The sequence below is a fragment of the Ovis aries genome, chromosome 3, assembly GCF_016772045.2.
Source record: "Ovis aries strain OAR_USU_Benz2616 breed Rambouillet chromosome 3, ARS-UI_Ramb_v3.0, whole genome shotgun sequence".
Taxonomy (NCBI): domain Eukaryota; kingdom Metazoa; phylum Chordata; class Mammalia; order Artiodactyla; family Bovidae; genus Ovis; species Ovis aries.
This window is the reverse complement of record NC_056056.1, coordinates 212,085,421-212,101,087: the sequence shown is the minus strand read 5'-3', so window position 1 is coordinate 212,101,087 and position 15,667 is coordinate 212,085,421. Positions and strand designations below refer to the sequence as shown.

Sequence of the window (15,667 nt, the reverse complement as noted above, 5' to 3'; positions counted from 1 at the left end):
ATTATATCCTCCAACTAAATAGAAAAAAACAAAAACCCCTACCAAATGGAAAAAAGGAGAAGAATTCCCTTTCCTCCTGTGATCACTGAGGTCGCCGTCCATGGAGGCTAACAATTTACCCAAGATCACACATGAAATTTACGATGCATAATCCTGATAGAATGTGACATGGATCCATCCTGTCCCCCTTTTTCTTCCCTTCAGAGCATCCAATAGCTACTGTCTAAAGGGGAGGATGATAGGAGACCCTGAAAGCCTAGATTCTGCTTAGTTCATTCACAAATGAAAATCTTCATGTAAATAATGGATTTTTGTGTTATTTGGGAAAGTATGTAGGTTTAGAGGAGCAGCGGTCCCCATAGGATTAAAAAATTGTATATAAAATCAACTATGTAAATGGCAGAAAGTGAAGAGGAGCTAAAAAGCCTCTTGATGAAAGTGAAAGAGGAGAGTGAAAAAGTTGGCTTAAAGCTCAACATTCAGAAAACGAAGATCATGGCATCTGGTCCCATCATTTCATGAGAAATAGATGGGAAACAGTAGAGACAGTGTCAGACTTTATTTTGGGGGGCTCTAAAATCACTGTAGATGGTGACTGCAGCCATGAAATTAAAAGACGCTTACTCCTTGGATGAAAAGTTATGACCAACCTAGATAGTATATTCAAAAGCACAGACATTGCCGACTAAGGTCCGTCTAGTCAAGGCTATGGTTTTTCCTGTGGTCATGTATGGATGTGAGAGTTGGACTGTGAAGAAGGCCGAGCGCCGAAGAATTGATGCTTTTGAACTGTGGTGTTGGAGAAGACTCTTGAGGGTCCCTTGGACTGCAAGGAGATCCAACCAGTCCATTCTGAAGGAGATCAACCCTGGGATTTCTTTGGAAGGAATGATGCTAAAGCTGAAGCTCCAGTACTTTGGCCACCTCATGCGAAGAGTTGACTCATTGGAAAAGATTGATGCTGGGAGGGATTGGGGGCAGGAGGAGAAGGGGACGACAGAGGATGAGATGGCTGGATGGCATCACGGACTCGATGGACATGAGTCTGGGTGAACTCCAGGAGATGGTGATGGACAGGGAGGCCTGGTGTGCTGCGATTCATGGGGTCGCAAATAGTCGGACACGACTGAGCGACTGAACTGAACTGAACTGAAAATGATGAAATACACATTTTAATTCTCTCTATGACAGTCTAAAATGTAAAATTTTCATCAAGATATCAAAATCTTAATGAAAAAAACAACATTTTGGTTTAAAAGTGATGGCGACATTTCAACTCATCGTTTCTATGTTCAAAAAGTGAGGGACCCTCCCAAGTATTCCAGTCTTGTGACATCAAAAGAAAAGTGTGTCATTTCACAGAAAATTAACACACTGTGACCCTATAGGTCACCTTGCACCTTTACTACTTTTGAAAAATCTTATGCCACCATCCTGCCCACATGAAGGTACAGCCAGACCCCCAAGCCACGGGACCTTCTTGGACCAGTCCCAGCACAGCCTGGCTGCCTCTGGACCCCAGTCCTTGTCTTCCCCCTGCCACGCAGAGGGGGCGCCGGCCACTTACCTGGAAACGTATGTCCTGTTCATCCCGGAGATGCTTGTTCCTTTCCCTGCAGATGGAAAGGGGAATCTGTTCAAACATGGGGCCTGCGGTCGACAGGTCCACAGCACTGGTTTGACGGTCAGATAGGTGCAGAGGACCGCTGTGTGTGGAAGGCCCGGGGCGGGGGGTGGGGGTGGGGGGAACTGCTTTCCTTAGGGATGGTGGCTGAGGGCAGAGGGTGATTGTGTCTAAGTCAGGTCAGAGGCAGGAGGACAGAATGGCCTTAGAGCCAGCTGGCTGGGGGGCCAGGTGAGGCACAGAGAGGCTCCAGGCTGGGACTCTGAACAGACACTGGTGGTGATTTAGTCACTAAGTCATGTCCGATTCTTGCAACCCCATGGACTGTAGCCCGCCAGGCTCCCCTGATCATGAGATTCTCCAGGCAAGAATACTGGAGTGGGTTGCCATTTCCTTCTCCAGGGGATCTTCCCAACCCTGGAATCGAACCCGGGTCTCCTGTACTGCAGGCAGATTCTTTCCCAACTGAGCCACCAGGGAAGCCCTAGGCTCCATTAGAAAGACTCACAGATGTTGGCAGAGCAGTGCCTTGCCAGCCTCCCCTGCTCACTCACACTGTATCTGCCCTTGTATTTTTTCAAAGTACAAATAGCAAGAAGGGAAAAAGCCCAACCAAGCACGTTCCTGTGCATCTTGTTCTCTGCCTTCACTAAATCCTTCCTGAGAATCCAGACCTCCTCTCACACCCGTGAGAACTTGGCCACCTAGGAAAATCTCTTCCATCTTCCTGGGCTTTTGAATCACATCTTAAGTCAAGAAATCTGAGATACATTCTCTTTGAAGAATTTTTCTATTTGGTGGCATCAAAGACGCCAGACACAGTGATCTTACCTTGCTTTCAAATTAATTTAAAAAAAAACAAAGCTAAACTAAAAACCTTAATAAGGTAGCCAATTCAAACCTGCTTGCAATTTAAAAACTTAGAAGCCAAATTTCATCACCATTTCCCAAGAGGTGTTTTGTGGGCAGCAGGTTAAGTAACTTAGAAACCTTAGAGGCAAAATTGAAAATTCCATCTTTCCCCACACCTGGTTGGGTTTGGTCATTTGGGGGGAGGTTTTTGAGAGTATTCCAAACCAAATCAAACCAGTGAGCTTCGAATTTACAGTAAGCTTGATAGGCTGAGAAAACTCCTATCTTGCTGCCCTGTTTGTGATGCTCAATCAGTTCAGTTCTCTCCCACCTGAGCAAGTACCATGCCAGGCACACAGAAGAACGGGGCAACGCCCATCTGCAGAGGTACAAACTGGAGAGGGGGGTGGGCACCTGTGTAAATGGACCAAACAGAGTGGAGAGGTGGTGTTCAGCTGCCCAACAGGATGTTGGGGACCAAGGGAATGAGGGTGCTCTCTCAGCAGACAGGCGAGACTCTGGAGACGGGGGCGCCCTTCTGGGCTCTGGGATGAGCTCGCACCTCAGGAAATCCAGCTGCTTCAGGAGCCCCGACTTCTCCCGCTGCAGACTCTCGGTGACGCGGTACACTTCCCTGAGGGGGCACAAGAGGGCAGTGATGAGTGACCGCACCAGGTGGGGCACTACCAGGGCGCGAAGTGGTGATGAAGTCAGACCCTGGAGATGGTACCCGGGCTGGTCCTCCGCTGGAGAGCAGGGCCTCGTGCAGGGCCTCGTGCAGGGACTTATACCAGGAATCAGCGAGTCGTCTCAGGCACCTATTTGGAAGGCGAACTTATCCCCGTTTTACAAACATGGATCACAAGACAGGTTCACTAACTCTCCCAAGACAACCCAGGGCTGAGCCAGGGTCCTAATCCAGACCCCCCTGGGGCCAAGGATACTGCTTCATGATGACTGTACCGTCTTCTCGGGCTCCCAGTGGCCCTGCCCTGCCCGGAGGTCAGGGAATCAGAATCAACTGTCTTCTCCAGCCCAGTCTCGGAGGGTGAGAGCAGAGCTAGGGCTTCCCCACCGCCCCCCCCCCCACCCCCACCCCACCTCCACCACGCTGGTTTAGTTTATTTTCAGGAGCTACTGAAGAACCACTGTCCCGTCTCCACCTTCCCCCAACAGTCTCCAATCTGTTCCTGAAGATCTGGGATTTCCACGGTTGCACATTCGTTCCTTTGGCTAAAATTTCCATCTGTAGCTACAAAGCAGAGACTTAATTGATCAGCCGTAATCCATTGTTTACATCACAGTGTGAGCATGTCAATAGAGGATCTGGGGGAAGGAGAGAGAGGCTGAAAGACACACTCGGGGTGGCTGGAGGCCAACTTAGGCTGTGAGGTGGGGCCATGTGTGCTGCGTTTGCCTCTGTGTTCTCACTGCAGTGTCTGGCTCGAAAGCCAAGCCGCAGTCAGCAAACAGCAGTGGGAACAAAGGAGAGAGGGCAAAAAGAGGGGCGGGAGGCAGGGGGGCAGGGAAGGAGGGAGGAAGAGAGATGGAAGGGAGGAGGGAGCAGTGGCAAGGAATTCAGCCTCTCTCAGAAAGGGGAAAAATAGAGAACGGGGTGATGCTGGCAAATAAACCTGGCTTAACTGTGCAAGTCTGCCTCCATCCTTCCCTCTCTCTGCCCCGCGGTTCAGAGATTTTGAATCTTCCCCAGGCTTACGGCAAAGGGTCCAAGGTTCCACATTTTCAAGCCACAGCCTAGCTTTAGAGCAGGAAGCACCCTGAGCCCGATACTGCGCTGGGCAAGGACTGTGCCCCGACCATCCCGCCCATGTCACTACTGAGCTTGCTGGGGCCATAGGAGGCGCCCGCCAAGCTCGCCATCTCTGATTCCTTCAGCGCTATCTGTGGGTTTTTCCCCTTTATAGAATAATTAGAAAGTCAATTTGCAACAGTAACAAACTGTCTCAAATTCTAAGTTCACCTCAGACAATCCTAATTAAGCAACAGAACCTCTCTGGCTCCTGCAGAGCTGCAAACTCCCAACATTTTATTACCAATTATATTTAATTTCGACTTGAGGGAAAACAATGTCTCTCCCATTATCCACGCTGGGTCCCTAAGCCCCAGCCTGGGACTCTGCTCCAACCAACCGGCACTACGTGAGCACACCTGCCAGCTTGCTCCTTGGTTCCCGGGGAGCCAAGGTTGCCTCCGGCTGGCTTTGGGGCTCCCCAGCCCCCACCCCACGTCCTGCTTCTTCCTGGGAGCAGATGGCTTTCCCCGCTGAGGACAGTCACTCAGTGGAGACCTGAGGGCTGGGGTCTCACAGTGTTTGTGCAAGTGTGACTGCGTGTGTGCTGTTGTGTCAGACACTGTGCAACCCCATGGACTGTAGCCCACCAGGTTCCTCTGTCCGTGGAATTCTCCAGGCAAGAATACTGGAGTGAGTCGCCATGCCCTCCCCTAGGGGGATCTTCCCGACCCAGGGATAGGACCTGTGTCTCCTGTGTCTCCTGCATTGGCAGGCGGGCTCTTTACCGCTGAGCCACCTGGGAAACTCTGCAGTATTTGATGGAGGGGTCAAGTCCTCCACAATGAAGAGGACCTCATTCCAGCCCTCCTCTGGCCCTGCTGACACAGCACCAGGGGACCCTAGCACCGTGACCACACACACATATACACACCCGTACATGGTACGCATCAGTGCACACATGTGGCTGTTTGTCTAGTAGACATTCAGATACCCACCTATCTAAACACGCACGCATACACACACATATTCAGATAGATTTGGGGGGTCTTAACAAAAAGAAGAGCATTTCTGAAAAAAAAAAAAGAGATACTTAGATATATAACAAAATGCCCCGAACGTCCTTTTGACCTAGGCATTCGACAAGTTTGTGTCTGGCTGACGGGCGAAGGGTAAAGCACAGAGCTTGCCATTTCATGGATGCGGCCTGGGAGAGGTTTACCGCCGCCCGGAGGGAAGGGCTGTCGGCCTGGTTTTTATCAGAAAGAAATATGGAGTGTTCTCCAAGGGATCTGTCAAGTGAAAAAGGCAGGCTGATGTAGAGCAGTGCACTGCCGCTGCGTGTGTGTGTGTGTGTGTGTGTGAGCTCATTGTGACCCCATGGACTGTAGCCCGCCAGGCTCGTCTGTCCATGGGATTCTCCAGGCAAGAATACTTCAGTGGGTTACCATGCCCTCCTCCAGATCTTCCCCACCCAGGGATTGAACCTGCATCTCTTACATCTCCTAGATTGGCAGGTGGGTTCTTTACCACTAGTGCTGCCTGGAAGTGCCTGTGTGTGTGTGCGCATACACCCTGGAAGGATCCACAAGAAGCCACGACTGGTGGCCTCCTACTCACAGGAGGCCAGGGGTCGGGGGGTGGGGGTGCAAACCACTTTGAATTTTGTGCCTTGTCATAAACCACCTGCCCCAGATACAAAATGATTAACAAAATAGACAGCGACGCTGCTTTTCAGTTGACCTTCATCTCTCCTCTGACTGTTCCTTCTTCATCTCTTTTTAAAATCTAGTTCTCCTTCCTTGGGCATCTTCAGAGATCAGGAAGACTTATTTTCCCATCCTAAGATCCAGTTGACACATGATGGGGCCTGATGATCTAGAGGCCAGCTCTCCCTGCTCCCCGCTGCTCTGGGGAATCACCCGGCAGTCAGACATCTCTGGGGATGCACAGGTTGGGAGGATGAGACTGTGACCTTGCTTTCTGGCACTGTGTAGCTATGTGACTGCAGGTTCCCCGCTACCCCTCTCTGAGCTTCCATTTTCCTTTTGTGAAATGGAGAGGTGGCTTCCAGCACAAAGGTCCTGTCCATACTGCTGATCAGGGTTCCTGCTCTATGGAGGGCACGCTAAGCCTCTCCCCGCCCTTCTCTCCTGTCTCCCTGGACAAGACACACTCTCCTGGGCTCCAGCAGGCTCTCCAGCTGCACAAGCCACTGCAAGCTTCTTCAAAACAAGCCATGAAGGTTCTGCACTCATTTATCTCTCCCTCCTAGCCCCTCCTTCCCTCTTTTTCAATTCCCGGCCTACAGAGATTGTGTCTCTGGCTTGCTTGATGAAGATAAGGCTTCAGACAGATTTTAATCCTCACGCCGTGATTGGCTACCCCGGCTCTGGTGCTTAGCTCTGGTGCTTACTTCCACCTGCACGCCTCACGCCTGTGATTTCAGATGTTTGTTGCTTTTAGGCCTTGATTGAATTTTAAGAGGCCGAATCCTTAATTCTGTTTATAGAGTTAAGCACCTTGTTGACCTGCTCTCAATGGGGAGGAACCGATTTTGCTTGTTTCCAATGAAATACACCGTTCCTCCACCCGGCATCCAAGCCTTGGAATAGAAGGGCTGGTTTCACTTTAACCCAGCAGCTAGGGAAGACAACCATTTTTCAACTGGAGGGATCTTCCTAGGGTAAAAATCTCCAAATCTAAACACACATCCTGCCTCTCACTCTGGATCAGTCCCAAATCATACAAGACACTACACAAGAGCCAGACGGCAGAACAATTTGATTTAGGCTAATGGCTTCTCAGGTGGCAGTGTGGTAAAGAATCTGCCTGCCAATATAGGAGACGCAAGAGAGCGGGTTTGATCCCAGGATCAGGAAGATCTCCTGGAGGAGGGTATGGCAACCACTCCAGTATTCTTGCCTGGAGAATCCCTGATCTAGGAGGATCTCACATGCTGTGGAGCAAGTAAGCCAGTGCATCACAACTACTGAGCCTGGCGGGCTACAGTCCAAAGGGCTGCAAAGAGTCAGACGGGACTGAGCACACACACTTCCTGCGACGGACCAAGGTTTTGCCAGCAGTCAGATGGCGGCAGGGCTTTATCAGCAAACCATGCCCAGAGACGTGGGGCTGCCCCCAGAGGGCCCACACAGAGGAAGGCTGGTGGGGAAAAAACGGGCCGAGCTGGGATGCTGCTTCCAGGCCCGTCACATGCCCTGTGACACTCTGCACACGCATGGCACACTGACCTGGGAAGATTCCCCGGCCCGCCGTGGCCTCCAGGGTCAATGTCTGGCCACTCCCCTCACTCAGCATCTTTCCCCAAGACTTCCTGCTACATGGTTGGATAACGTCATCCTGATCGTTTCATACATTTTCTGAGAACAAGGCTGCATGTTTCTTGTCAGTCCTAGGTAATGCCTGACACAGAGCTAGTCTGCTTCATGTCTCAGGATTCTAGAAGAAGGTTAGAAGAGGGACTGAGGAGCCCCGTCCCCATGTCATGAGCATGGAGAAGGGTCTGGGGTGGGGGTGGGAGGGGGGCGTCGCTCATAGGCTCAGAGCAGGGGATCAGTGCAGAGGGCAGCATCCGGGCGGGCAAGGGCCACACTCACATCTCCTTCTCCTGGTGGAGCTTGTGGGCCTCTTGCCGGAGGCTCTCCAGCTGCTGCTGGGCGTCCTGGAGCTCCCGGGATGTCCGTTCCAGCTCCCGTGCCAGCTCCTGGTTGGTGAGTCTCAGCTTGGTGTTCTCAGCCTTGGTCTTGTGCTTGTCACTGTGCAGGGCAGTGCACTGGCCTTCCAGCTGGAAAGGCGGAAGGGGGCATGCAGGGGGAGTGATGAGGGACCAGCTCCGTCAGGCTGCCTCTCCCGGCCCCACCTGGCTTCCTCCATGTGGCGGGCAGCAGCCCTTGCTATTGCCCCTCACCACCCTCCAGCCTCAGTCAGCTTCGTCCTGGCCCTCAATTCACACATACACACACACACACACACACACACACACACACACACACACACACTTCCAGGGGCAGGAAGGAGCTTCCAGAGCACTCCTGTCTCTCCCCTGTCTCCACGGGGCTACTAAACAGTCTGGGCAGGACTTCGCTGGTGGTCCAGTCGTTGAGAATCCACCCACCAGTGCAGGAGAAGAGGGTTTGATCCCTGGTCCGAGAAGCTTCCACAGGCTGAGGCACAACTAAGCTACAATATTGAGCCCACGCGCTGGAGCCCAGGAGCTGCAGCCACTGTGCCTGTGTCCTAGAGTCCACACTCCACAAGAGAAACCACCACGGTGAGAAGCCCTCCCGCCGCGACAGAGAGTGACCCCGACTCACCCAACGAGAGAAAGGCCCATGTGCAGCAAGAAGGACCCAGCAGAGCCAAAATGAAGTCCAGTTTTTAAAGCAACAATTTTTTTTTTTAAACAGTCCTGGGAGGGGGCCGCACCATTCAGAAAGACCATCATCTGTCCCTCTATCCCAGTGCTGATGACCATCATCTCACCAGTGGTCTCATCAATGTCTTAGGCGCTCCTGAAACCCCTCGTGTCCTCCACACTAGCTGCTTCCCCTTGGTCCTTGATGGAGGTGGAAACTGCTAAGTGTCGTCCTTCACACAGCCACCTTCCCCGGTCATGAATCCTGAATATCAATCTATTTATTCCCTTTTCCTCTCTCAGCTAAACAAGTCTGAGTCCTTTCATCTAGACAAGTTTGCTATTTCCTAAGGGTTTGCATGATTTGCAGCCACAAACCCTGCAAACCCTTAGGAAATAGCTCAAACCGGTCCAACCAAACATGGACCTTTTCTCATGTCCCTAAAGCAACTAAACACCTTAAGGTTTTCTGGCTGGTGATTAGTCCGTACAGAGCTTCTAACCCTCTCACCAGAGGAAGACGCAAAGCAAGGCACACAGATCATAATGGATTTAGTTGAATGAATGTGGCCAGTAAGAGAAAAAAGGAAGCAAAAACAAGAACGTCTGTGCCAATCTCAAGAGGCCCCTGAGTAATCAGGCAAGCATGCAGTAATTAAGTCGAGTGGCAATCATTCATTGAAGGGATAAATCTATTTGGGAAGAACTTAATACGGAACAGTAAGGAGGAGAAAGCGGGAGGAGAAGCCAGGTATGACTGTGCAGGGGGATGGGGAGGCAGCTGGCAGTTCCGCACATTGAGAGCATCTCGCTGCAGGAGAAAAACCAAAATCTACGGGTTGGGGGATTCGCAGGAGTGGAACTGTCTTCCAGCCTTAGCATGGGGTGTCTTCAAGCGTATTTTAATGTGCTGCTAAAAATATCCCTCTCTTTTCAAATGGAAGCAGTGTGTCTGGGTCTGTCCAGGGCTGGATTCCTTCCAGCACCAAACAAAGCAAAACAGAGGCCAAGTGGCAACGGTCGTCTCTCTACCTATGGGCCCCTCGCTTTGGAGAGGAGGCTTGCCTAGGTTTCCCTGGTGGCTCAGATGGTAAAGAATCCGCCTGCAATGCAGGAGACCCAGGTTCCATCCCTGGGTCAGGAAGATCCCCTGGAGAAGGGAACAGCAATCCACTGCAGTAATTTTGTCTGAAGAATTCTATGGACAGAGGAGCCTGGTGGGCTACAGTCCCCGGGGTCACAGAGAGTCAGGCGAGCCTGAGTACACACGTGCTATAGAATAGAAAACCTCAGAGCTTGTCACATGTAAGGAGAGTGAGCGTGTTTCATGGAACTTTGGTTTCAGTTACTCACACACGCAAGTGTGTGCGAGCTCCAAAGTCATTCATTTTTCACTTGCCTAGAGAGTCCATCTCTCTGGGGTCCTGGGCCAGGCTCTCCCAGACAGGGTGGATGGACACAGGGATACTGCCTAGCCTGCCTCTGGGGACTCAGGTTCATCAAGGGAGCATCTGGTGTCGGCATTGATCCTGCGGGGTGATGGGAGCAGTCGCAAAGGGGCTGATGCGCATTTTCTGGGTGCATGGGAAGAGACGGAACAGACAAATGGACCTTTGAGGAGCCTCTTCCAACTGGAGGCATCCCCAGCCATTCTGGCAGGAAGACATCACAGTCTGCAGCCCCCTCCCCCCAAATCAGTGACTGTCCCCATGTCTCAGCATTTCCCTCCGCTCTCACACAGGATGCAGGAAACAAACTAGCGTTTCAGCTTTCTGGTGGCTCCCAGGCATAATTATACCTCCGTGTCTGCAGATACCTCGACCATCGGCAATTTTTCCAAGTTAAACACCAGGCATGGGAGAGTATAAAGGTTTTATCTTGGGATCACCTGTGATTTCAAATGCTCTCTTTTGTACCACTAAATGGTTCTTCTCAGATTGGAAAAAATTAAGTCCTTAAGTGCAGGGCAGGGAAAGTGGGTAAGAAAAGAGGGGAGGATAGAGTAGAGAGTCGGGTCCTCTGAGGATGCGGAGGAAAGCTTACCCGCTTCTGCTTCTGGACCAGCTGTTCCAGCTCCTGCTCCTTTGAGAGCAGCTTCCGCTCTAGCTCCTGACTGCGGGCCCGGAACCTCTCCGTGTCCTGCCAGACCAGGAAGAGGGACACGTGAGGCCCAAAGGCACCTGGATGGAGACTGCTTTCACCACCTTGAACCTGCTTAACAGCAGGATCCACTCAGCCTTTGGACTTCCAATAGTATTGTACAGATGTAAGAGGTGGACCATAAAGAATGCTGAGTGCTGAAGAACTGATGCTTTCAAATTGTGGTGCTAAAGACGACTCTTGAGAGTCCCTTGGACAGCAAGAAGATCAAACCAGGCAATCCTAGAGGAAATCAACCCTGAATATTCACTGGAAGGACTGATGCTGAAGCTGAAGCTCCAATACTTTGGCCACCTGATGTGAAAGCTGACTCACTGGGAAAGAAAAAAAAAAAAAAACAACCCTGATGCTGGGAGAGATTGAGGGCAGGAGGAGAAGAAGACAATAGAGGATGCGATGGTTGGATGGCGTCATTCGCTCAATGGACATGAGTTTGAGCAAACTCTGGGAGATAGTGAAGGACAGAGAAGCCTGGTATGCGGCAGTCCACGGGGTTGCAAAGAGCTGGACACGGCTTAGCCACTGAACAGCAACAACAACATGACATCCCAGGGCTTCAGTGACCCCCGCTGTCCACGTGGACAGGGAGCATGCACACTAGCTCACTCCAGGAATGACCAAAATCAAGCCTAGCCTTCAGGAAGCTTTCAGTGGTAAACCCCTCACTCTGTAATCCTCGTTGGCTCATTGATCCAACAGACACTTGTGGATTGCCTGCCTCCTCTGCTCCAGGCACAGTGGGAATGCCAAGGGCACATCAGCCCATAAGAGAGGACGACCCCTGCTCTCTGGGGCTAACAACTTAATAGGACGTGACAGACCACAATCGATCAAAATGAATCAGTAAATTACATGCCAAATTTGAAGGTGACAACAACCTTGAAAAAAAAAAAAGCCAAGAAATAGGAAATCAATAATGCCGTGGGGGTATTGCAATCTTAGGTCCAGGAGGCGGAAAGTGGTCAGAGCAGGTGCTATTTCACTATTTCAGCCTGGCCAGCACAGCCAAGCCCCAGACTTGAATGGACTCTCACCTTTAGGAGAAACTGCTCCTTCTCAGTTTTGATTTGCTGTTCCATCTCCTCGTAGAGGTGCTGGATTTCTTCATCATAGGCAGCGATTTTCCTGTACAGGTGACAAGAGGAGAGTCTGATGAGATGCCTCTATTCCCCAGTGGAGCTCTGGTTGGTGGGGGTGACCACATAGGTCGGTCAGCCAAGACTGCAGGGTCAGCTCCTCAGGATCAGCAGACCACGGAGGACCAGCAGGACCCTCTCGTCCTCCTGTCTCCCGCCCATCCCTCCCAGATGATCCACACACTTGCTGGTGAGGAGGGGAGCGTCCCGGCTCCATCTTCTCGCGCTATGCTTTACGCCAGCATCAACCCACCCAGCCTCGGGCACTCATCATCGCATTGCCCACTGATCCCTATGCTTGTCCACAGCATAAAAGTGTGGGCTTTTTCTCTGCTTGGTTTCTTGGTTTATCTCTTTCCCATGTTGGATGCTTTCTTTCCACCTGGCTCCATCAGCACTGCCTGAGCTGTACTCTCCTAGTGTGCTGAACTTTGAGTGACCTTCGTTTTTCACAGGCTCTCAAAAGGTTCCATGGTGATGACCACCACCTCCATCACAACACCCCCCTACAGAGGGAGGGGCCGCTCCTGTCCAAGGACTCAGACCATCTCAGCACAGGGCCATGGGGAGGGTGAAACTCAAAGTGTTAGTCTCTCAGTTGTGTCCAACTCTTTGCAACCCTATGGGCTGTAGCCCACCAGGCTCCTCTAGGCACGGAGCTCTCCAGGCAAGAATACTGGAGTGGGTTGCCATTCCTTTCTCCAGGGGATCTTCCTGACCCAGGGATCGAATTCAAGTCTCCCGCACCACAGCCCATGGGCTGGTCTTTCCTCACTCGCTATCTGCTGGGGGAACCTGGCATCCCTTGCACAGGCCACAGTTTTGATTGGCGTCCTTTCAGTTCTACAGGAACCACACAGCCACCCCAGAACGCATGGTCAAGGTTACTCACTGATCTGAGTTCACATTCCTGGTTGTACCTCCAAGACCGTGAACCTGACTTGGAGTGAGTACCGCATTGGCCCAGGGTTGTGCCCAGAGAGAAGGGCACAGCTCCCCAAGACTCTTCTGAGCTGAGGCTCTCTGTTCACCTCTGGACCTCCCATTTTGGGAGTAACAAGCACCTTTTTGGCAAAGAAGGAGAACTCTTTTCTCAGTAAATGACAAATGTTTGGATTGCTGCTTTGATTCTTAGCTACCCCACAACAATTACAAGAAAATCTTGGCGAGAAACAAGGGACTGAGACACCTGCGGTTGTACAGGGACCCCTTGGAGACAGAAATGGACACAGCGGATGGGAAATTTCAGAGAGAAAGATAGTCTTCTCCTGGTGCCTGGAATTGTCTTCCTGTGATGGACAAAATTCAAATGCTACATGGCAAATGGTATTCAGGAAAACTACAGACAGTGATTCCAACTATACAAGCACCAGAGAACTGATAAAGTGAGATGAGAAAAACTTCGAAATGGATTTGGCGCTGCTCAAGTCATACTAATTACAATCATTCATATAAGCTATGTACCATGTAAGCCTAATAACCATGCAGGGCATTAATTCTACATTATAATTAAATCTGTTATATTAACTTGAAGTTTTATTGGATTAAATTAATAAACTTTATGCTTTTCATGCTCACATGTCAGTTTGTTAGTCGTGAATTAAGTAATTTTATAAACACAGATGTGAGAATTGGACTATAAAGAAGGCTGAGCACTGAAGAATTGATGCTTTTGAACTGTGGTGCTGCAGAAGACTCTTGAGAGTCCCTTGGACAGCAAGGAGATCCAACCAATCCATCCTAAAGGAAATCAGTCCTGAATATTCATTGGAAGGACTGATGCTAAAGCTGAAACTCCAATACTTTGGTGAAGAGCTGACTCATTGGAAAAGACCCTGACGCTGGGAAAGATTGAAGGCAGGAGGAGAAGGGGATGACAGAGGATGAGATGGTTGGATGGCATCATTGACTCAATAGACATGAGTTTGAGCAATGTTCAGGAGATGGTGTAGGACAGGGAAGTCCACGGGATCTTGAAGAGTTGCACACAACTTAGTGTCTGAACCTCAAGGACAACAGCAAAACAAATGGAGGGAAGAGAGATGCAGCCTCTGAATGGCACCTACCCCAGCCCTCATCACGGAGGAGGGACTCACCACAAAAAAGCCCTGGGATACAGGTGGGCATCAGGGGTCCTGGGCCCATATGGGCTCCCACATGGAACTCATACTTTGGAAATGCTTTTGAACAAACCTGGTCTCCTTGGAGGTTGCTGAGGCGTGAAGGACTTCAGAGGTTGAGCCGTGACCCAAGGCTGGACACACAAGCTCGAGAATGAGAATATTAAGGTGCTGTGTATACCACAGGCATCACTAACCCAGCTCAGGGGGTGCAGATGGCCAGGGTTATGATCCCAGAACCAGCTCATTTCCTCTGTGTGACCTTGGGTAAATGCTCCGACATCCTTTTATCCCAGGATAACAGCTGCTTCCCGTTCCTCCCAGCATCGTCACAGTGAACGAGCAGGTAAAGTGTTTGGAACTGCAAAGTCCTAGACAGATATAAGGGATTATTTATCATCCTAATTATTATCATGGGCTGCAGAGGGCAAGGGCCAGCGCTCCACAAGGGGTGGAGGGTCTTTGTTTTAAGGAAAAAAGGGCTGCTGGGTTTGGAAAGGGTTAGAAGCAATCAGAAAGGTGAAGAAGAGAAAGCTTAGTCAATAAAACCTCCTGTTGGAGTGATCCATTAGAGACGCAAGCTGTGTGTGAGCAGGGGCTGCAGAGAAATTACTTCTCTGGGAGAAACAGTGGCAAGAGGCACTCTCAAAAGATGTGGGCATATGGCTTGTGGTGCCCCAGCCAAGCTCACCACATTCTGCCATCAGAGGAAAGAGGCAACTGACTGTGTTTGCTTTTTACACACCCCTTTGTTGCCACAGTTTCTGGAACCACTCAGATTGCCTGATGCACAAACACAGGCTCTGAAGTCTTCTCCATGAGGATTGCTCCATCTGTTCCAATTTCCTGACCCCCTTCCCTGACCTCAGAGAACACCGCATGTCTTTATTTGAAGCTTTCAAAGTCCTGAATGACTCTTTGCTTTGGGTTTATGCAGTCTCCACCAGGTTATGGACACTCAGACACTGATGTCACCCACAGGGGCTGTGCTCAAAGTGTTAACACTGAAAACCTGTAAGAAATAAATATAAGACTTTGGATACCAGACTCAGGAGTCCATGGGTGGACCACATGGGGTGGCAGGGAAATGCCAGATTCCAGGGGAATCGAAGAATTTGGGGGTTGAAAGGCTTGTCTGATCCAACCATGTTTCCAGTGTTAGAGTCCTTGCCATAATATCTCCACCAAGTATGTACCCAAAGTGGTTTAGAACAGCTCCAGTGAGAGAGAATGCTGTTTCTAACCAGCTCTTTTGGAGCGAATGACCTACCGAAAGCCAGGGTAAAAGGTCTAACCAACCTCAAAGAGACAATGCCACCCTGGGTGTCTGACTGCAGTGGACTCCCCCTCTTGCAAGGATGACTTGTGTGTGTGTGTGTGTGTGTGTGTGTGTGCACAGTATCAGGCGTATTGGAGATCTAAGGATGGGACGTGTGTGGGAAACAAGGAGGGCTGGAGATAGCGATGCTCCCCATCAGTACAAGGCTTAGGTTCAGACAGAATTCTCAGGGAGCAAGACCTTTCCCTGCCAGCCTCTGACAGGCACCGTGGAAATTAATTAACCTTCACCAACCGCACACGGACAGTCAAGGTGCCAGGCGTGAGCAGAGTATTTTAATCCTCAGCACCCTGGGGCCCCAGCTAACG

At 50.7% G+C, this 15,667-nt stretch overlaps 1 protein-coding gene across 7 annotated transcripts in view; it reads right to left on the bottom strand.

The window, feature by feature from the left end:
• The window catches only part of CRACR2A (calcium release activated channel regulator 2A), a 153,775-nt gene that overhangs the window by 36,911 nt on the left and 101,197 nt on the right, over positions 1-15,667 (bottom strand). For all 7 annotated transcript variants that reach the window (XM_042247631.2, XM_042247635.2, XM_042247632.1 and 4 more), the window contains 5 exons: positions 11,799-11,889; positions 10,648-10,743; positions 7,847-8,034; positions 3,039-3,110; positions 1,568-1,613 (listed from right to left, as the gene is read on the bottom strand). In XM_042247631.2, the coding sequence (XP_042103565.1) occupies positions 1,568-1,613; positions 3,039-3,110; positions 7,847-8,034; positions 10,648-10,743; positions 11,799-11,889 (493 nt within the window). The remainder of the gene's footprint in view (positions 1-1,567; positions 1,614-3,038; positions 3,111-7,846; positions 8,035-10,647; positions 10,744-11,798; positions 11,890-15,667) is intronic.